Below are 21,241 nucleotides of genomic sequence, written 5' to 3'. Positions count from 1 at the left end.
TGTCTGGGATACCCTGGGACGCCGAGGGGAAGACCATTTGGCACTGACAGGCTCAGTCCTGACACTAGTCCTGCCTTCACAATGACCCTGCCTACTTTTCTGACGCACGTGGCAAGGGTCTGGGGAAGTGCCTGCAAGCCCTATGATGCTCATTGGCACCATGTTGATGAATACACTGCATGAAATAAAGATGCCACAAAAGAATCTTTTGTCATTTTCCCACTTCTATTAGTTTCTTTTAAACAGCACAGATAACACGGCAACAGGTGGTTCTGTGGACAGGACAGAGAAACCCGCGAAGGCCTCAGATCTCGTAGTGCTTCACCTCCGGTGGCTCCTGGCTGGGATCTCCGCCTTTTTCCAGATACAGATTGTTATAGGGATACTGCTTTGGGCCCTGTGCAGGAGACACATGAAACAACAAATTCAGCCTTCGAGTCTCCAGTTCCCAATTCTGACTCCCTCCCCTACTTTTGAGGCTTCTGTTAAGCCTCTGTCAGCCACTGTTAGGTTTCAAATAAAGGTGACTCCAAATAAAGGTGACTCCAATACAGAACTTTACTCTGGGCAGAAAGAACCTGATCCCTCTACAAGCAAGGTGGTTACATTAAGGACACGCAGAAGACACACACACACACAGAGCCAGTGTCATGCAACAGTTGTTGCTGGGCTAGGCCCAGGGATGCTTGGAAGTTAAACAGGGATGGCCAAACTCATTCTTGGATGGGTGTCAGGAGGCCTGCGTTTAGGGGTGCTTGTGCCGCTTTACTGTTCACTGGAGGGAGGGGGGTGAGGGTTAATGCTGTTTCTAACTGTCTTTTCAAGCTGCTGTGGAATGTCTGCTAGTCGCAGGTGTCTTCAAGGTCACGGACTGGTTCTCTCCATCGTTATCTGCATGCATTCTATGTGGGGCGCTCTTTCCCAGGATGGGGGGGGGGGTAGCCTAGCCCTATAATTGCTGTGTGAATACTGAGTCCGTCATTCTTGGCTTTGCCAACTGCAGACCCATCATTTCAATAAACTGCTGTTCTACAACACGAGTTTGTCGTTTACTGGGGGTTCTGACATTAAGCCAAGAATCCCCCTTTAGGTTGAATTCCACGCGGCCTTGCCCTGCTGGGATTACACCTTTTTTCTATTTTCCAAGTGAAGACTGCATTTTGCCGGTATGTCTTCTTCGGGTGCTACCGGGGGAGACGGGCCTGGAAGAGTCGAACCGGGACTCCCACTTGGCTCAGACCTGACCAGGTCGGATTCATCGCCTGACCCGGCTGAGGGACCTCGCATTCCAGCTGGAAATACAGTCGTGTCCGGAGGTGATCTGTCAACTGCCAGCTATCTGGAGGCTCCTACCCGTTTTTTGACTGCTCCGTTGGATGTCTCGCAGGGAGTTACCGTGAGACGTCGCAGAGCTGAGCAGCTTCGGGATTCCCAGGCTTGGGGGATGTCCAGCGCCTCCTGGGCAACAGCCCCCTTGGCAGGGAATATATCTGGGTCCGAACATCCTTCGGACAGTGCCAACGCCTCTGAGGCCGCCTGGAGAATGTTACAGGCTTCAGAGGAGGCTTGGGACTTGGAACGGGAAGAGTATCGTCGGACTGTACAGCAAATGCAACTCACTTTGGGGCGTTTGCAAGCTGCCCTGCTCCAAGTGCAGCATCCTGGCCCTGGTCCTGCCCCTGGACATGCGCCTGCGGATGGGGCGATTCCTGCACAACCTGCTCCGATCCAGCCTGCCCCGCCTCCACCAGTTTTACCGGTTCCCCCACCACCAGCCCAACCACCAGCTCAACCACCGCCACCCCTGGCCCCTCAACTGCCTCAGCCTCCCCGGGCCCCGCTTCTGGCTCCACCAGTGCCAGGATTGATGGGAGCTCCTCCATTCTGGCAGTTGGGGGGTGCCTTGCCTCGTCCGCCATTTATGGCTAGAGTACAGTTGTCCTACCGGTTTAATGGCACTCAGGACCTGTTGCCTGCCTTCCTGGTTCAGGTGAACACCCACATGTTACAATATGGGAGGCAGTATCTGAATGACTTTGAACGTGTATGTGAGGTTGGCTCGAACCTGGATGGACCCGCTGTGAAATGGTATGTGGGCCTATTCCAGCGCCAAGCTCCGGAGCTGTACAACTTTCAAGAGTTTATGATGGCTTTACGTCGCCGTTTTGAAAGCCCTTTTGTTGGTGAGCAGGCGAAGCAAGAACTCATGGTCATGCGTCAGGGCAAGACTCCCTTTGTTGAGTTCGTTGAGACTTTCCGCACAGTGGCCAGCCGGATTCCTGATTGGGACGACCCCGTCAAAGTGTTCCCCTTCAAAAAAGCCTTGCACCCTGACCTTCTCAATTGGTCCCTCATCCGAGATAACCCTCAGACCCTGATGGAATGGATCACTCTGGCTGGCACCGCAGATGCTAGAATGCGTGAGGCAGCCACTCTGAGAGTGTCGGTGGGGAGAACTCCGTCGCTGCCGTCACGGAAGACCGTCTCCAGCCCTAAATCAGGGATCTCCACTCAGTCTCGTCGCCAGCTCACCCCGGAGGAAAATGCCGGTCGTCGTCGTCTGAACCTCTGTCTTTATTGTGGGGAGGGGGGCCATTTCGCCTCTGCCTGTCCTGCCAAGAAAGGCACCCCCTCTGCCTCCTCCACCCCCGTGGCCAAGCAGCCTAAGTCTGGGAAGCCGTCTCAAAAGGGTGGAGCCCGTGTTGCCGCTGTCCTGCCTGAGGGTCTGGAGCAGCCGATCCCTTGGGAGCCCCCGCAAGCTGAACGGGTGAGTGATCCTATCCTCCTGCCCCTTGTTTTGACTATGGGCCCTGGCTGCCCGAAGTTGCTAGTGCAAGCCATCGTGGACACGGGCTGCTCCCATTGTTTGATCCACCCGCGTTTGGTGGAAGCCCTGCATATTCAGCCGGTGCCATTGACTGAGACTATTCGGTTTGATCAATGGATGGCTCCCCTCTGGGGGGCGGCTCCATTACGTCCCGCACTCCCAAAATTTTGGCTGGTTGTAAGGAACACTGGGAACGCCGCAGTTTCATTATTGCACCCATCTCCCAATATCCTGTTATTCTAGGGCTCTCCTGGCTCACTGATCATGACCTGACAATGGGAGTTCTGACAATGGGAGTCCATCAAAGAGGACTGGAGCTGCCATGCCCAGGAAAGTGATTTGTCTCTTGGCTTGGAAACCCCACTGTCCTGGGGTCACCAGAAGTTGTTTGCAACTTGATGGCACACAGCAGTAATGACAGGGCCCCAAGGCAGCTGTGCTCCTGTCCCCACCTGGCAAAGGGGCTGTTGGACCAGCTGGGCTCACTCACACACTACCTGTAAAGGATTCAATGGTGTTGACGAGCGGGTCAGCCGCCTGGCCTTGACTACATTCCACAACCCGGGCGATGGGCCAGCTTCTGCAGCGGAGACCTTGTCTCTGCGAGGGAGATGAGACCTCCGTTCCCATGGGAATCCGGGAGGGGGGATGGGATGGACAGAGTTATAACCTGTGCTTCTGGCGGGAGACTTTATTCCTGCCACGTCGTGTACGTGAGCTTTCTAGGATGTCTGAATAAACGGTCTTTTACACCCAAAAAAAGCCTTTTATTTCTGCTTCTATGGAATTCCTTACATTGTGGCAGGAATCTTAGTTCATCTATCTTCCTAGTGCAGTGGACCTCTGGTGTCTCGGCATGGAGAGGTTGAATATTCCTGTGGAAGGTGCGGTAGCCCCCAAAGAGGGCTCCGAGCTTTCCCTTCTGGATTTGGAGGAACCGGCGGGAGAACGGGTCTCGCTGGTAACTCTTTCCCGTCCTCGAATCGACACGAGTCTTCCCTTACTCCGTTGGGACGAGGGACGAGGAGACGATCATGGGGACTTACATGAGTCGTTTGGGGCGCTGTCTATGGATCGAGCGCCTGTGGATCGCATATCTGCCCGTTTCCGTATGGATTACAAACCTCAGATGCAACCTGTCACGGAGGAGACGGGCCTGACCACCTTTCATGCGGCAACCCAGGAGTCCATTGAACGATTCCTGGACTCGTATTTTGGTGATGCTCCCAAGAATCCACCGTGGCATAGCACTGGGGCCCGTCCGAAGACCACCGTTGAAACCGGGACTATGTCGGGGATTGAAAGGGGTATCCGTACCAGCTTCCGATCGGACCCCCCAGATCCCGGATCAGCAGCTGCGCTTGAGGTGCCCCGTGGAGCCACCGGTGGGCACGATGTCCTACGTTCAGATGAAGAGGAATCCGAAGAAAGCCTGCGTTCCCATCCGGATCTATTCCCCCTCCCATCTAAAGAGAGCTGGGATGAGGAAGTGGGCCGACTGCGAGATGCCCAAGAAGCATGGGCCCGTGAACGCCAGCTATGGGAAGAGGAACGGGAGCAGCTGCAGCAAGAGCGTGAAAACCTGCAAAGAGACCGGGAACAGCAGCGCAAAGAAATCCAACTCGAATTGGACCGTGCCAAAGACGCGCTGCAACGACAATATGTGCAGAACCTATCAGTCCATGATAAAGTCCTGGAACACTCCAAACTGGACTTACAGCGTCAACGCTAAAGCTGCTTCAGGCCTTGCGTACGCAAAGTGAATTAACTGCAGCTGTTCAACGAGACGAACTGGCCAAACTGGAACGAGAGAAAGCAGCTTTGCATGCGCACCAGGATGCATTGACTCGCAAGGAGAGAGAGCTAGCCGCCTTGGAGAGGGAACTGAAGAAGCAGCAGAACAGGATGCCCCAAGTTGGAGTCTACGCTGTCACTGGTACAGCCAACGCCAGAGGGGCGACGCTGCTGGGTCCTGCTACCACCTTCCAAGGACCGGCTCCCACCGGTACACCAGCGGCACCGGCGTTGGTACTCCCACCTCCACCGATTCCGGCCCCCCCTGCGCCGCTGCCTCAACCTGCGCAACCGCCGCCCCAGCGGGCGCCAAGGGCCGTGGAGAGAGGATATTACAGACCTCCAATACCTGCCCGTTTCGATGGGACCGCTTCCAAACTTCCCTACTTCATCCTACAACTCGATGCCCACATGGAGGACTATGACGATTTATACCGGTCTGAACGCGAAAAAATATGGGACATCGGTTCCGTCTTGGATGGGGCGGCAGCCGACTGGTTTGTGACTCTTTTGAATCTGCAAGATGAGGATACTCGCACGGTGCCGGCGTTCCTCCAAGCCTTAAGGGCTCGCTTCCAAGATCCGGGTGCTGAAAATGAAGCCATCCGCACCATCAAATCCATTCAGCAAGGCAACCGCTCGTTTGCAGAATTTGCCCGTGAATTTCGTGCGGCGGCTGCTCGACTCCCTCCTGAGTGGCCTGAGCGCATGAAATGTGAATACTTCTCGGATGCTGTCGACGGCAAACTGCGTGAAACGGTGTTTCTAATTCGGATCCCCGCGCACTATTGCTGATTGGATGGACTTAGGGTCCCCAGGTGGCGTCTCGTTTGGAGTACGCTCGTGCCGGAGGCCGCCCACGCCCAAAACCCGCCGCTATGACCACCGCTGCGACTCCCAAGCCCAGCCCAGCAGCCTCTACCGAGACCACCTCCGAGCGCCGTCGCCGTCTGGGATTGTGTCTTTACTGCGGAGGACCGGGTCATCTAGCCGCCAACTGCCCGAAAAAGCAGAAGCTAACCGCTCCGGCCGCGCGCACCCCATCTGCCAAGCCACCACGCAAATCCGGGCCGCCCCCAACGGGCTCGTCTAAGGGAGTCACCGAAGGCGACCCAGAGGAGGGGGAAGCAGCTGTTTGCCTCTCTTCAGCCCCCATGGATATGGGTTCAACTCCAGATGCGGTGAGTGAAGGCAGCGCCCCCATTACAATTCAAGCGTTTCTGGCCAACCCCGCTAAGCATACTCGCATTATAGCCTCAGCCCTTGTAGATTCTGGGTGCTCCCATTGTTTAATGCGGCCCCAGGTGGCGGAGGAACTAGGTCTAGACCGAGTCCCCCTGGCTAAGCCCATACCGTTCACCCAGATGGACGGCAGTCCTCTCGGGATCGAAGGACCGGCCCAGTTCAAAACGCAACCGGTTCTCCTCCGCTGCACTGACCATTGGGAGAAAATTAGTTTTATTCTGGCGCCAGTGGCCAAACACTCCATAGTTCTGGGCATGCCATGGTTGTTGTTGCATGAACCAAAATTCATTTGGAAAGAAAGGATCTTAGAATTCACTGACCCTCCCTGCGGAGAGCACATGAATTGGGGGGAAAACTTCGGCTTCTCCTGACATCCCCCTGGCTTCATCAGCGATGCACGCTCTAATTGCTCCCGATTCTACCGGCATTCCACCGGCTTACCAGGATTTAGCCAGAGTATTTCAGGAGCAAGAATGCGATCAATTGCCACCCCATAGAGACACTGACTGCAAAATCGTAATACAGCCAGGGGCGCAACTGCCCAAAGGTAGAATCTACCGCATGAGTCCCAATGAGGGGCAGGAACTTCGTGCCTTCTTAGACAAGAACCGGCTTCAGCGGGTTCATGCGGGCTACCAAACACACACATGCTGCTCCTGTATTGTTTGTAAAAAAAAGGATGGGTCTTCTGGCTCTGCACAGATTACCGAGGACTCAATGCGGTCTCCCTGTCCAATAAATACCCTTTGCCATTAATCAAGGACCTTTTAGATGCATTGGGCAAGGGACGCATTTTTACTAAGTTGGACTTGAGAGAAGCTTACTACAGGGTCAGAATTGCGGAAGGCTACGAACATTTGACTGCATTTAACACGAAATTTGGACAGTTTGAATACTTAATAATGCCATTCGGGTTAAGTGGGGCCCCCGGAGCTTTTATGGCCCTTATCAACGAAGTTCTCCATGATTTATTATACAAGGGAGTAGTGGTGTACTTAGATGACGTTTTAATTTATTCACAAACCTTGGAAGAGCATGAAGCATTGGTTCGGGAAGTATTGAAACGCTTGCTCAACAACTCCCTCTTTGCCAAACTTTCTAAATGCTGCTTCCACCAAACCTCTATCGACTATTTGGGTTACCGGATCTCGCCCGAGGGCCTAAAAATGGATCCTGCTAAGATTGATGCAGTCCTCCAATGGCCTGCCCCTACCAATCGAAAGGAACTCCAATCTTTCCTAGGGTTTTCTAATTTCTATCGTGACTTTATACCCCAATTCGCTGAACTGACTCTCCCACTCACAGACCTCTTACGCACTAAGGGTAAAGATCCACAGGCTGCCAAGCCCGGGATAACCCCTTTCCTCTGGTCTAAAGAATGTCAGACAGCCTTTCAGCTTTACCAAATCAGCTTTACTACCGAACCTATCCTGAAACACCCTGACCCAGATCTCCCGTTTGTGGTTCACGTGGATGCCTCGGACAAAGCGCTTGGGGCAGCCCTGTTGCAGAGAAATAAAGATGATAGGCTGGTTCCGTGTGCTTATTTATCAAAGAAATTCTCCGGTGCTGAGCTCCAACTGGACTGTAAGGGGATAAAGAGACTACGGCCATCAAAGTAGCACTTTCCACTTGGCGCCACTGGTTGGAGGGCTAAACACCCCTTTCAGGTTTGGTCGGATCACAAGAACTTGGCCGCCCTCTCCACCCTCAAGATGTCCGCTGAAGCAACTCCGTTGGGCCGATTTCTTTTCTCGTTTCTCTTTCACTGTCCATTTTTTCCCCGGAAAAACCAATAAACTGGCTGATGCGCTCATCGCGCCTACCGAGGTGGAGCTGCCTTACGGGATATTCCGCGCACTGTTCTCTCCCCTCCCAATTGGGGCTGGCTGTCACCCGATCTCAGGCGTCCACTCCTCCTTCTCCGTTCCCAGCCTGGTCTCTCCTTTCCTCACGGGAACTTCGAGGAGGCGGGGCTTCGCTGAGCCACCAGCGGAGGAAGGTGACTCCCAGTTGCGCCTGGAGAATGGTGTTTGGCGGCGGGGGGATTGTTGGTACGTGCCTCCCCCCCTCCGTAAGCAGGTTCTCGAGGCCTGTCATGATGCCCGCTCGGCTGGACATTTTGGCTTCCTAAAAACTCTGCATTTGGCCCACCGTCAATTTTGGTGGCGCGCGATGCGCAAGGACATTGAGGCGATATATTAAAGGTTGCTCTGTTTGTCGCGGAAGCCAAGAGCGTTCCGGGAAAACCCCATGGTCTGTTGAAACCTCTCCCGGTGGCCTCCCGCCCTGGGAAGTCATCTCCATGGATTTTATTACGGATTTGCCAGAAAGTCAGGGCAACCACGGTCTTGTGGGTGGTGGTGGACTTAGTTTCTATACAAGCCCATTTTCTTCCCTGTGCTTCCATCCCCTCCGCTCCTAAGTTAGCAGCGTCTGTTCATTCAGCATATTTATCAGTCTACACTCCGCCCCGTTAAGGTGGTCTCCGACCGCGGGCCCCAATTCATTTCAAAGTTCTGGAAAGCTTTTCTGGGTTTGTTGGGGGCAGCCCCGGCGGTTACCGCCCTACCGCGTTCAAAGTGACGGTGAGTCAGAGAGAACGAACAGAACCCTGGAGCAGTATTCACGGTGGTACACCAACTACCACCAAGACAATTGGTGCGAGCTAATTCCGTTTGCAGAATACGCCTATAATAATGCGGTTCATAGCAGTACAAAAGACCCCGCCGAAATTGTAATGTCTGGGTTGTGTCCTTCCCTCCGTTGCCGCAACTACCTGCTTGGGCGTTGAATCCCCTCGAGTTTCAGCAATGGATTTCATCTCTGGCGAGGGGTGGAAAAGCGGTCCAGACTTGCTGCCTGTACAGCCAGGCTAAAGACTCCCAAAACTTCAAGCGGATTAAAGCTTACCGCATTTCCGGTTTCCCTTTGCGTGTGGTAGCCTGGGTGTATTGTCTACCAAAAAATCTCCAAAGAGGCGTTACATAAATTTGTTGTTACTAAAAAAATAGGCAAAAGATTAGGTAGGACCTTTTCCAGATTACCTAAAGTGATTAATAGATGTCACTGCCCGATTGGACTTGCTGCTAACTCTCTTAGTAATATCCATCCTGTCTTCCATTTCAGTTTGCTTTCCAAAGGAGGCTCCGTTTCCGATGCCTGGCACGACCAGCGGAGGAAGACCCCCCCACCCGACTATAATTGAAATTTAAGCCACAAGCATTACGAAATTGGCGCCATCCTAGACTCTACGTTTTTAATGCATGGCGGCTTGCAATATTTAGTCTGCCAGATTGGGTGGGTATTCCTCTGGGTATAATCAATGGGTTTTATTCGAAAATATTGGCGCCCCCCGCCCTCATTTCTGCTTTCCGCCATGGCACCTTTCCGCACAAAGCCTGGGGGAGAAGTCTTTTACCCAAAGGGGAGGCAGAGGTGTAAAGAGGATTCAAATGGTGTTGGCGAAGCCCGGGTCAGCCGCCTGGCCTTGACTACATTCCACAACCTGGGCGATGGGCCAGCTTCTGCAGCGGAGACCTTGTCTCTGCGAGGGAGATGAGACCTTCCTTCCCATGGGAATCCGGGAGGGGGGATGGGATGGACAGAGTTATAACCTGTGCTTCTGGCGGGAGACTTTATTCCTGCCATAGGTCGTGTGCATTGAGCTTTCTAGGATGTCTGAATAAACGGTCTTTTACACCAAAAAAAAGCCTTTTATTTCTGCTTCTATGGAATTCCTTACACTACCTTTCCTCACGGGATTGTCACAAAAATACAAATGGGGGGGAAGGGAGGGAAGAGCTGATTTGTGTCAAATCTCCAGTGAAAGAAACAACACCTTGTAGAGAATGGAGGTTTATTCATGCATCCAGAGAGCAGCTTGGAAAAGCCAGAATTGACTTTTCCGCGTGCAAACATCAGTAATAAGGAGACACCCCCCCCCCATATGAACAGACAGAGAAATATGCAGGCAGTTTGATAAAAGCAAAAGTCCGTTGGAGCTGACCTTGGCCAGCACCTGGTGGTGAGCTGCAAGAAATGAAACACAGACTAATATTCCCCATAAGCCCAAAGTGCTAAGCAGCTCCAGCACCCCTAAAGTATCCTGACATTTCTGCTCTCTCTAGGGCCCTCCCCTCGGTTTGCTTGGACAGTTGTGATGAAACTCCTGAATGAGCCTAGGAGCCTTGATGTCTTCCACATTGACCCATTGGTCATGTCCAGGTAGCCAGCCTTTCCAGGATACCAAATATTGTAAGCGGTTACGATAGATGTGAGAGTCCCGAATAGCAGAGATTTCATGGTGGTCCTCCCCATCAATCAGAACAGGAGGAGTTAAAGTAGACTCGGGATGCTGTTGGTCCAGCAAGGGTGCTTTCTTCAGCAAGCTGCAATGACATACAGGATGAATCTTATGTAAAGCCTTTGACAAGTCAAGTTCAGCAGTGACTCCATTAATTACTTTAATCACTTTATAAGGACCAATGTACCTAAGTCCCAGTTTGGTAGGCTTATGAATATCACGCAGATTTTTTGTAGAGACATATATCATGTTGCCAACCACGAGGGGGAGCTCACGTCTATGTTTATCAGTCTGCTGCTTGTACGCGATTTGAGCTTTCTGCAACGCTTTTTGAATGGATGGCTAACTGGCTGCCAAAGCCCGGATCCATTCTTTGAATTCAGGAGGAGCTGCTGCGCCCTGAGGCAGGAACGGAAGGGGTTTTGCGGAGTGACCAGAGACTACTTCAAAAGGGGGCTTGCCAGTACTACTGTGAACCGCATTGTTATAGGCATATTCAGCAAACGGCAGTAACTCCACCTAACTGTTCTGTTGATAGTTCACATAACACCGTAAATACTGCTCCAATGTCTGATTGGATCTCTCCGACTCTCCATCTGATTGAGGATGGTACAGAGAAGAGAGTCCCTGATCAATATTCAATAATCGCAAAAAGACTTTCCAAAACTTAGAAATAAATTGGCTTCCCCTGTTGGATATGATCTTATCAGGGGCGGAATGCAACTGGTAAGATATGTTGAACAAACAACTGAGCCAGTTTCTGAGCAGTAGGGATGGAAGCACAAGGAATGAAATGCACCTGTTTAGAAAACAAGTCCACCAACATCCAAATAACCATTCTGCCACTGCTAAGTGGCAGATCGGTAATGAAATCCATTGCAATCACTTTCCAAGGGCCATCAGGAGATTCCAGCAGTTGCAATAACCCTGAGGGCTTTCCTGGCACCCTCTTGGCCATAGCACAAACAGGGCATCCTTTAATATAAAGTTCAATGTCCCAACGCATGGAACGCCACCAAAACTGCCTGCGAATGAGATGCAGCGTTTTTACGAATCCAAAATGCCCAGCTGACTTAGAATCATGACTCAGATGGATTATTTCTGCCCTGATGGTAGGTGGAACAAAGAGCAAGTCACCTTTACACCAAAGTCTGTCCTGCAACAGTAACAATCCACCCCCTTACTCATCCGGGACAGTGGCCAGGCCAGCGGTTACAAACATAGACAAAAGGGAGGAGGGAGGCTTTGGGGCATCTACCAATTGGAGCTTTGTGTGAGAACGAGTCACAGTCCGTCCCAAATGGGTGGGTGAAAGTATTGTCCTGGGAACCAGCACAGTGACATCAGAGTCCACCCTCTCAGGAAAGCGGGAAAGAGCATCGGCCAGTTTATTTGATTTGCCTGGGAAAAAATGCACTGTAAAGAGGAAGTGATTGAAAAAGTCCGCCCAATGGATTTGCTTGGCCGAGAGCCGACCAGGAGTATACAGGGAGGCCAAGTTTTTATGATCAGTCCACCCTCAAAAGGACTTTCCACCCCTTCCCCAAAATGGCGCCAAACTAAAAGAGTGGTTTTTATAGCACAGGTTTCCTTATCACCAACAGTCCAATTTAATTCCGGACCAGAAAATTTCTTCGATAAACACGCGCATGGGTAAAGGCGGCCATCAGAAGCCCCTTTGCAACAGCGCAGCCCCCAAAGCTTTATCAGAGGCAACTAGGTGCACAACAAACATCCAGGAGGGATCAGGATGCCGTAGGATGGGCTCAGTAGTAAAAGCAGCCTTAACAGCATCAAAAGCCTGCTGGCATTTGAAAGTCCAAGTTATAGGCGCGTTAGGACGGGCTGCAGCCGAGTCCTTCCCCTTGGTTCTCAAAAGGTCAGTGATTGGTAAAGCCAATTCAGCAAAATTGGGAATAAAGTCTCAGTAAAAATGTGCAAATCCCAGAAAGGATTGGAGTTGTTTCTGGGACGTGGAGGGGGCCAGTTCACCACATCTGCTACCTTAGCAGGATCCATTTCCAAACCTTCAGCAGAGACCCGATAACCCAAAAAATCCATATGGGACAGGTGGAATTTGCATTTAGACAATTTCACAAACAGGGAATTAGCCAACAGTCTTTGCAACACCTCCTGAACCAATGCCACATGAGATGCTTCATCCTCAGTGTAGATTAACACATCGTCCAAATAAATGATGACACCTTTATACAGTAAATCATCCAGAACCCCATTAATTAAACTCTGGAACACTCCAGGGGCCCCTAACAACCCGAATGGCATAACTAAATATTCATACTGGCCATAGCGGGTGTTGAATGCAGTTAAATGTTCATAGCCTTCAGCTATGCGAACTCAATAACATGCTTCTCTCAAGTCAAGCTTGGTGAAAATTCGGCTCTTGCCAGGATTGGCAAGCAATTCTTTGATCAGTGGCAAAGGGTATTTATTGGTAGTAGAAACAGCATTCAAGCCACGATAATCAGTACAAAGTCTTAAGGAGCCATCCTTTTTCTTGACAAGTGCTGCAAAGCTGCTGCAAGCTTTCTGTATAAAATTGCAGGCAAGATTTTTACTCAAAAATTCTAGAAGGGCAGCATCCTTGGGACCAATTCAATTTTGCAATCGGTATCTCTATGAGGGGTTAAAGTATCACATTTGGTTTCTTCGGACACCTGCCACAATTCCTGATAGGGCAGAGAGATACCGTCCTGAGTAGGGGAAGCTTGTTTTCCATAGCTGAGTGGACCCGAAATTTCAGGAGGATGAAATGACATGTGCTTTGTCACATGTTTTGTAAAAGTTACAATATGGTGTTTTGTAAAAGTTACAATATGGTCCTTCCATTGAATTTGCGGATCATGGTTTATGAGCCAGGACATGCCAAGAATGACAGGATAATCCGAAATGTTGGCTATGACAAAACTACGCCTCTCCCAATGCTGCGCAGTTTGCACCAACACTGACTCCGTGCGAGAATCAACTGGGGGTCCCTGCATCGGGCTACCATCCATCTGATTAAAGGACAGAGGCTTGTGCATGGGAATGGATTGTAATCCCAAGCTCTCCACTACACTGGGGTGCATTAAACAGTGGGAGCAACCTGAGTCCACCAAAGTGTGAACCTTCCCTGCGGGCCTTTAGAGATGAGCAAGGGGAGGAGGGTGGGTTCACTCACCCTTTTCGAAATGTCTTTGGTGGTCTCTTGGGTGGCCTTGGCATAACTTTTGTAATCCTCATTCGATGAATTGTAATCCAGGTCCGTAGGTAAAGCAAGGCAGGCCGCTCTTTTCCTCGGATTGGGTCCCTTTGCCAATGGTTCACTCTTGGTCGGGGCAGAAGGCTTCGCTGGCTGCTTCACTAGACTAGGTGGCCGGACCCGCCACAATACAAGCACAAACCAAGCCGCTGCCAGCGGGTGTTTTCTGATTCAGTGAGTTTCTGGCGAGGCGCTGGTTTTCTGGGAGGTCCAACTGATTTACTTGCATGGGCTTTGGCCTCATGCATTCGGGCATCGGATATGCCTGCCTGCATTATCCACTCCATCAAAGTAACTGGACTGTCCCGTTGGAGTGCCCATTTCAGCAGCTCAGGATGCAGGGCTTGCTTAAAAGTATAAATTTTGACTGGATCATCCCAATCTGGGATTTTACTGGCCACGGTGCGAAAGTTCTCCACAAACTCCACGAAAGGAGTATTGCCCTGACGCATTGGCATCAGCTCCTTCTTTGCCTCCTCCGCAATGAAGGGGCTTTCAAAGTGGCGGCGAAGAGCCATCATGAATTCTTGAAAGTTGGGCAACTTACCAGCCCCCCGTTGGAACAGACTCACATACCATTCTGCCGCTGCTTCGTCTAAAGCAGAGCCCACCTGGTGTACCCGTTCAGTATCATGCTGATACTGATGATATTGTTGCATATGGGCACTGACTTGTACCAAAAAAGCCAGGAATCGCTTCTGGGAACCATCATAGCGCACATTGAATCTAACACGAGGGCCCATGGGTTTCGGGTAACCAAACAGAGGCAACATTGGATACCCGAAAGGCTGGACTGGATACAGAGGTGGCATGGGCGCAGGAAACTGGGGAGTTGGGAACTGAGGCGGTGATGGCATCGGCTGACCCCGAGGGGCCAGGATGGGTCGCACCGGTGGGGCTAGAATCAAAGGTGGTGCTGGTTGTCCTGCTCCAGCCCCCTGCTGACCAACCACTGCCTGCCCCGGGGCTCCTGCGGGCTGTCCCACTGGTTGGCCATCCACTCCTTGTCCCAGTACTCCCACGGGCTGTGTCGTGGGCTGGCCATCCGCACCTGGGCTGGGCACACCACCTGGACTCCATTAGTCGGGGGCTGACCAGGCGGAGCTTGATGCAGTTGAGCCAGGCGGGCTTCCTCTTGTGCTCTAAAGAGTTCAGCCCGAGTCTGACCAATTGTCACACGCATCGTCTCCATTTCCCGATACATGTGGTTCATGGCCTGTTCATACTCCATGCGTTCCTCCTGCCAAGTGCGCAATACGTGCTTGGGCATGGATCATACGCCACATCTCCACCTCAGTAGACTCCACCTTGTTAGACTTAGCAGTGTCAGCTGGCTTGTCAGGTGCCACGGACCCTCTGTCAAGGGGAGCCTTAACCCACCCCTGTAAGTTGTCTAACTCTAGCAAAGAGTCAGTTGGCAATGTAGAAGTGTCCTTCTGATGAACTGTAACTCCAGAGTCAAGGGGAGCAAATAGAAAACGGGTAGTTCCCACCGAAAGTCCTCCAGCCGCTCCGACAGGGGATGAAGTGACTCGTCCAGTCCCGACCGACCTCTTGTAGGGGTCGCAGGCGGCGAGCCTTGATTTAGCCAGACGCAGGGTAGTCGACCCTGCTGAATTAGCCTTGGTGGAGTCCAGTGTAGTATCACTCTCCCCCTCCTCACGCGGTCCAGCCACCGACTCCATGGCGTGAGGGAGCCCAGACAGTCCTTGAAGAAAAGCAACCAGATGTCTAACGTGTGAAACTCCAGCACCAGATGTGATCATGAAGTTCAACACAATGAAAAGTCAATTCTGGCTTAATGTCATATCTCCAGTGATAGAAATAACACCTTGTAGCGGTTTATTCATGCATCCAGAGAGCAGCTTGCAAAAGCCAGAATTGACTTTTCCGCGTGCAAACATCAGTAATAAGAAGTGAGGAGACACCCCCCCCCATGTGAACAGACAGAGAAATATGCAGGCAGTTTGATAAGAGCAAAAGTCCGTTGGAGCTGACCTTGGCCAGCACCTGGTGGTGAGCTGCAAGAAATGAAACACAGACTAATATTCCCCATCCCCCATAAGCCCAAAGTGCTAAGCAGCCCCAGCACCCCTAAAGCATCCTGAGAGTTTGCTACTGGGGCCTTCTTGGATGAAGGGTGGGATAAAATATAATGAACTTCCTGTGACTGTACAAGCTCCTGGGAATGACTGCTAGAGCCAGGCGTGCTCTATGGAGCGTCAGCACCGTCCTCGAAATTCAAAATACTTGGGTTCAAACAAATGCCAGCTCCAGACTCACCACAGGTTGATATGATGGATAGATCTGCCCCAGGCCAAACATGAAGACCATGAAGCCAATAAAGCCGAAGAGAGTGTTGCGCATCGTATGCCACGGAACCATCGTAGGGGTGGTGTCAACCCGAGTCCGGAGGAACTTGTCAAAATCCCAGTGCATCTAGTCACAAGACAAGAACAAATGAGGTTACGTATGGCTCCATCTGGCTGATTACAGAGCTGAAAGGAAATAAGCAAGAATAAAGATGGGGGTTTCATACATTTACATTAGTAATATTTGGGAGTTCTTGATAGAAAAGCTCGAATGTGAGTAAGTTTGCCTCAGCAAAAACAAGTCTCAGACAGAGGAAAACATTTTTTTAGATGCCTTGGAATGTTACGCTCAGGGCCTCTTCTAGTGGCTAGTTGTAGGAGTCCTGGTGGACAAGGGACAACAGGAAAGATGACAATCGAGTACATGAATTCCCACCAGACTCTGGCCTGTAAACTACGCAGGTTTGGAAATCACACTGTGATCAGAGGATGCTGACGGCTGCCACCAGTTCCGGGGCTGCAGGCATTTCCCCCAGTTGCCTTGAGCCAGACTTGAGCGTGCGGAGACTCGCCTTCCTTCCAAACATACCTTTTTACCCATAAACCTCACCGGCAAAGAGCAAATGCATGTCAGCTTCACTCGCCAGAACCAAACGAACAGGAGTCCTTCTACCCAACCACGGCCCAGCAGCCTCTCACACGCTTGCTAGTGCATTTCAAAGGAGCCTCAAGTGGCCGCTCTTGAGATCAGAACACTCTCACACAATTACATCCACTGTTACAAATTCTGTTATATTTATTATATCCATCTTCCAAAACAAACAAACAAAAATGGGAAAATTGGAGGAATGGTATACCTCCTTTCTTCTTGCGGACCTTGAATGTGAAACCTGGGGAGCAGGATGTGTGTGTAATGAATTATTGATTCTGACACTGAATAAACCCCAAGTCAGGTGTCAACTGAGAACAGAAAGCTTTACTTGGCAGCTTATGACCGTCCTCCTGCTGCTCAGATGCCACCTCAAAGCACAGCTCACTGTGTTCTCCATCAAGCTTGAACTGAGCAGTTGGGCTGACTGGCTCCAGCTTCACAGCAACAGTATCAACAGTATAAAGCAGGAGCCAGTCAGCTCGGCTGCTCAGTTCAATGCGGGGCCCAGAGTGGCTTGGGTTGAGTTTCAAACTGCCAACTCAAAGACTGCAGTTTAAAGATGGACCCAGTCAAGCTGAGCCCAGCCTCAAATGGAGTTCTGGGGGATGGGCCCAGATAAATGCTGACAGTCTTCAACTGAGCCCCTGCTCCTGAACTCCATGTGGAGTTTGGGGGTGGGTCCAGTTGTGAGGGAGGGGGTAGTGGGCAACATGTCCCCCCAAGTGACCCTCCAAGTGGCACCCAGAGCTCCAGCCCCCTCACGTCCCTGCACCACAGCGTACGGGCCACAAGACTCTTGCACTGCGTTACAATATTATTTAAAAGATACTCTCTAAAGTGCTGGTCCTACTCACAAATTACATCTTAAATGCCAACTTCTATGTACATTATTAATGGAGGAACTGCAGTTTGACAGAACGTTACAATTACAAAGATGTTTCCTGCACTCTGGAGACACCAATTCTACCCCTGGTTGCCATTTTCAGATCAGACGCCTCAGGATTGTGAACTGATGTCCTAGGTTAAAGCCTATTCATCCTTACCGGTTCTCCATGGTTCCGTCTCAGATCACTGTAGTCCCAAGTGTAATAAGGATCTCTTTCATGCTGGGATCGGTCTGGGAGCTTGGGATAATCACCATAACTATGAGAAACACGAGACAAAACAGCAATGTAAAACTGTCACCCCAGATGGCATAAATTACCATCGGAGAATGTATTTATTACACTGATATCCTGCCTTCTTTCCATCATAGAAATCATGACCTTGCGTTCCCAGACAGTCTCCCACCGAAGCGTTGCAGCACCAGAGCTCCACAAGGGTGTCACCCTGGATACCATCCATGCACATTCTAAGAGAGGAACTGAGGAGAAATCTGCTAAAATAAAACTGAGAGCCAAATGTCAAATCTATGACCGAGAACTGTCTGCAAATCAGGCCGTGATTTCCCAATAACTGGGACTTGTCCAGATTCCTAAACTGGGTCACATTCAATTCCTGACTTAATGTTGTCACATGTGGACTCCTGATGATTGTCAATCACAGATTCAAGTGTCTGTGCTGATTGTGATTCCAAATGGAATGTGGAATAAATCTACTGCTGTTTCCCCCACAGCCCTTTCTTCTCTGCTAATGTAGATTTACTGTTGCTTATAACTTAAGAGTGTGAGTCTAGGACAGTGGTGGCGAACCTTTGGCACTCCAGATGTTATGGACTACAGTTCCCATCAGCCCCTGCCAACACGGCCAATTGGCAGGGGTTGATGGAAATTGTAGTCCATAACATCTGGAGTGCCAAAGGTTCGCCACCACGGGTCTAGGATTTAGAAGACCCAGGTTCAAATCACCACTTTGCCATGGGTAATCTTGAGCCAGTCTCCTCCTTCCAGCCTAACCTACCTCACAGGCTTGTTGTGAAGAGACAACGAGCAATGAGCAACAAAGACTGCCCCCCCCCCCGCCCTTGACAGGAAGGGCAAAATAAGAATTAACTAGATAGAGATATGCAGATCTCCTTAATTTCAATTCCCCCTGATAACCCCCCCCCCATCATTCACACACATGGTCTTGAGAGGCGGGTGGATTGTAAGAAGAAAGAAAGAAAGAAAGAAAGAAAGAAAGAAAGAAAGAAAGAAAGAAAGAAAGAAAGAAAGAAAGAAAGAAAGAAAGAAAGAAAGAAAGAAAGACCAAATGCAATCTTTGGGTATATCAACAGAGGCATAACATCCAAATCGCAAGATGTCATAGTTCTGCTGTGCTCTGTGTTGGTCAAGCCACACCTGGAGGCCTCATTTTAGAAAGGATGTGGGCAGACTGGAGCGGGTGCAGAGAGAACCATAGAAACATAGAGATGGAAGCGGCCTCCACAATGACGGAAGTCACAGCCACCTCCCTCCCCGCCCCACTCCCCCAGTGACCCCTGCCCCATGCCCAGACAAAGGCCAAAAACCCTCAGAATCCCTGACCCATCAGGTCTGGAGAACTGCCTCCTGACCTCCCAGTGCCGATCTGAGCATGTATGAAGAACTCATGAGAGCCAAGCATGGACTCTTCCCTTCCTGCCCTCCCTCTCACGATCTGCCTACATTTACAGCCTTGAAGTCACGTGGCCGTTCAGCCTCCACTTAAAAACCTCCCAAGGAAGAGAGCCCACCACCTCCGGAGGAAGCCTGTCCCACTGAGGAACTGCTCTGCCAGGAAGAGCTTCCTAATATTTAGCTGAAACTCTTTTCATTTAATTTCAGGCACAACCTTCTGGGGCTACAGAAAACAAACTCTCGTCATTAGGAAGACATTTCTGTAGCAGGAGTAGTTAGGCAGCCGAATGTGCTGCCTGGGGAGGGGGTGCACTCCCCCTCTCTGGCAGTCTGCAAGCAAAGGCAAGATGGAAGCTTGTCAGGGATGCTCTAGGCCAGGGGGGTCCAACTCAGGTGCCCCAGATGTTCATGGACTATGATTCCCATCTGGGGCGCCAGAGCTGGACACCCCTGCTCTGGCTGATCACCGTTTGAGCAGGTTGGATAAACATGTACATTTGTCTTTTCTTTGTATCCTGCCCAAAGTGGCTTACAGCATTCTTCTCTCCTCTGCTCCATTCTCACAACAGCCCTGCGAGGGAGGCAGGCTGGGCTGCAAGACCCCTGAGAGAGCCAGTGAGGTGGCCTAGGGTGGCGAACCTTTGGCACTCCAGATGTTATGGACTACAACTGGCCATGCTGGCAGGGGCTGATGGGAATTGTAGTCCATAACATCTGGAGTGCCAAAGGTTTGCCACCACGGGCCTAGGCTGAGACCGGCGCCTGGCCCGAGCTCACCTGGCAACCTCCCAGTATGGCAGAGGAGGAGATCTAAGCCTGGGCCTCCCAGGGGTTGCTCGGACCCTCTGGCCGGGCGCTGCTTTAGGCGGGCCGCCTCTTCCTCCTCCTCCGTGGCCATTCCCAGGACAGTTCGTCCCGCGACCACGGATGGGGGCGAACTGGCAGGAGCAAACCAGGGAACCCAGCCCAGGGACCCCCCCCCCCCAGCCAGAGGGGGGGGGCTTTGGAGGAGGGCACCCAGTGGCAGCCAATCAGGGAGGGAGGCAGGGGGGTCTCCCAAGCCCAGAGGGGTGCAGCAGGGACCTTGGGCGCCCTCGGGACTCTCCCGCCCCGCCCCGCTCACCCGAGGCCGTCGTCCGGGAGGGGCTCGTAGTCCTCCACGCGCAGGTTGTACTTGCGGGCGGCGGCGGCGCGCTCCTCCGGCGTCCTGGGGAAGGGGCCCGGCAGCAGATCCTTGGGCAGGTTCGAGGCTGCGAACAGAAGCGCCGCTCAGGCCGGGGGGGGGGGGGGCAGAGCTCCCCCTCCCCTCTCCCTGCCCAGGCCCCCACCGCCCGCCCGCCCGCCCGCCCTCCCGAGCGACCCGCTGCCTCTGCACAAGGAGGCTCCACCTCGCCCGCCTGCCGAGGACGCCGCTCCGGCACCGCAACGCGGGAAGAGGCCGGCTGGAAGGGGAGGGCGCCGTGACCTTCTCCGGGGAGGGCAGGGGAGGGGAGCAGCCTCCCTCCCGCCCTCCCTCCCTCCCTCACGCACCTGCCCGGGCGCCGCACGGAAGAAGCCCCCCCGCCGTCCAGCCGCGCCGCCGCCACCGCCCCCCCCGCCCGGCCAACATCCGCCAGCAACAGCAGGGCCCCGCCGCCATCGCCAGGCCCGCTTCAACAATGCGCCTGCGCGGAAGGGGCCCGGCTGGAGCGGAAGGGCGGCGCTCCGGAGGGCCTCGGGGACGAGCGACCCCCCCCCCCCGAGAGCGGGAGGAGGGCCTCGCAGGCGGCTGGGGGGAAGGGGGCAGGGCCGGCGCTGCTTTCTCCCCCGCCAGGCCACGCCCCCAGCCCCGCGCAGGGTGCCCAGGTGGGCCCTCTCTCTCTCTCTCTCTCTCTCTCTCTCTCTGCCCCGCGGGAAGGCGCGGCTGAGCCTCACCTGGCCCCCACCCCCACCCCCGAAGCAGAACCGGCGGGGGTCCGGGGGGGGGGGGGGGGATTGCTCTCGCCTGCCTCTGCCAAGCTGCCCCGCGGGGGTCCTGGGGGTCGCCCGTCCAAGGACGAGCCAGGAGCTCAGTGGCCAGGGCCCGGCGGGACAGGGTCAGGCTGCGCCGCCCCGCTCGGGGGATGCGACGTTCCCACTCGGAGGCCTCGCTGCGCCCCCCCCCCCCGTGGTGCCCACCGCCCCGAAGGCCTTCAGATGCAGGCGGGCGGGGGCTGCTCCCCTTCTCCCCCTGTCCGTGCCCCACCTGGCACCTTCGGCACAACCAGCAGTCGCCCTGGGCCTCTTTATGCCCCATCGGCCAGGAGGCAAACTGGAGCCCTGGGCAAAAC

At 52.8% G+C, this 21,241-nt stretch overlaps 1 protein-coding gene across 2 annotated transcripts; it reads right to left on the bottom strand.

The window, feature by feature from the left end:
* Positions 1 to 206: 206 nt before the first annotated feature.
* NDUFB8 (NADH:ubiquinone oxidoreductase subunit B8) lies at positions 207 to 20,623 on the bottom strand. Of its 2 annotated transcripts, none has more exons than XM_048506422.1 (5): positions 20,463 to 20,623; positions 20,056 to 20,182; positions 17,439 to 17,538; positions 15,715 to 15,870; positions 207 to 397 (listed from the first exon to the last, which is right to left on the bottom strand). In XM_048506422.1, the coding sequence occupies exons 1-5, from the start codon at positions 20,569 to 20,571 to the stop codon at positions 305 to 307; spliced, it is 585 nt and encodes a 194-aa protein (XP_048362379.1). In that variant the 5' UTR covers positions 20,572 to 20,623; the 3' UTR covers positions 207 to 304. The 2 variants fall into 2 exon arrangements, with proteins under 2 accessions (XP_048362379.1, XP_048362380.1); XM_048506423.1 differs by lacking the exon at positions 207 to 397 and adding an exon at positions 9,709 to 10,257.
* Between the last annotated feature and the right edge of the window lie 618 nt (positions 20,624 to 21,241).

The sequence above is a fragment of the Sphaerodactylus townsendi genome, linkage group LG08 (assembly GCF_021028975.2).
Source record: "Sphaerodactylus townsendi isolate TG3544 linkage group LG08, MPM_Stown_v2.3, whole genome shotgun sequence".
In the NCBI taxonomy this organism is placed as follows: domain Eukaryota; kingdom Metazoa; phylum Chordata; class Lepidosauria; order Squamata; family Sphaerodactylidae; genus Sphaerodactylus; species Sphaerodactylus townsendi.
Note: the sequence above shows the minus strand (reverse complement) of the source record. Positions and strands in the feature narration are given on the sequence as shown.

What these genes read in the sequence shown, in the direction of transcription:
- NDUFB8 (XM_048506422.1), bottom strand. Translation starts at nt 20,571, where the DNA reads ATGGCGGCGGGGCCCTGCTGTTGCTGGCGGATGTTGGCCGGGCGGGGG. An exon ending in TCCGTGCGGCGCCCGGGCAG is followed by an intron (nt 20,183 to 20,462) that starts GTGCGTGAGGGA and finishes TTCTGTTCGCAG; the next exon opens with CCTCGAACCTGCCCAAGGAT. An exon ending in GACGGAACCATGGAGAACCG is followed by an intron (nt 15,871 to 17,438) that starts GTAAGGATGAAT and finishes TCTTGTGACTAG; the next exon opens with ATGCACTGGGATTTTGACAA.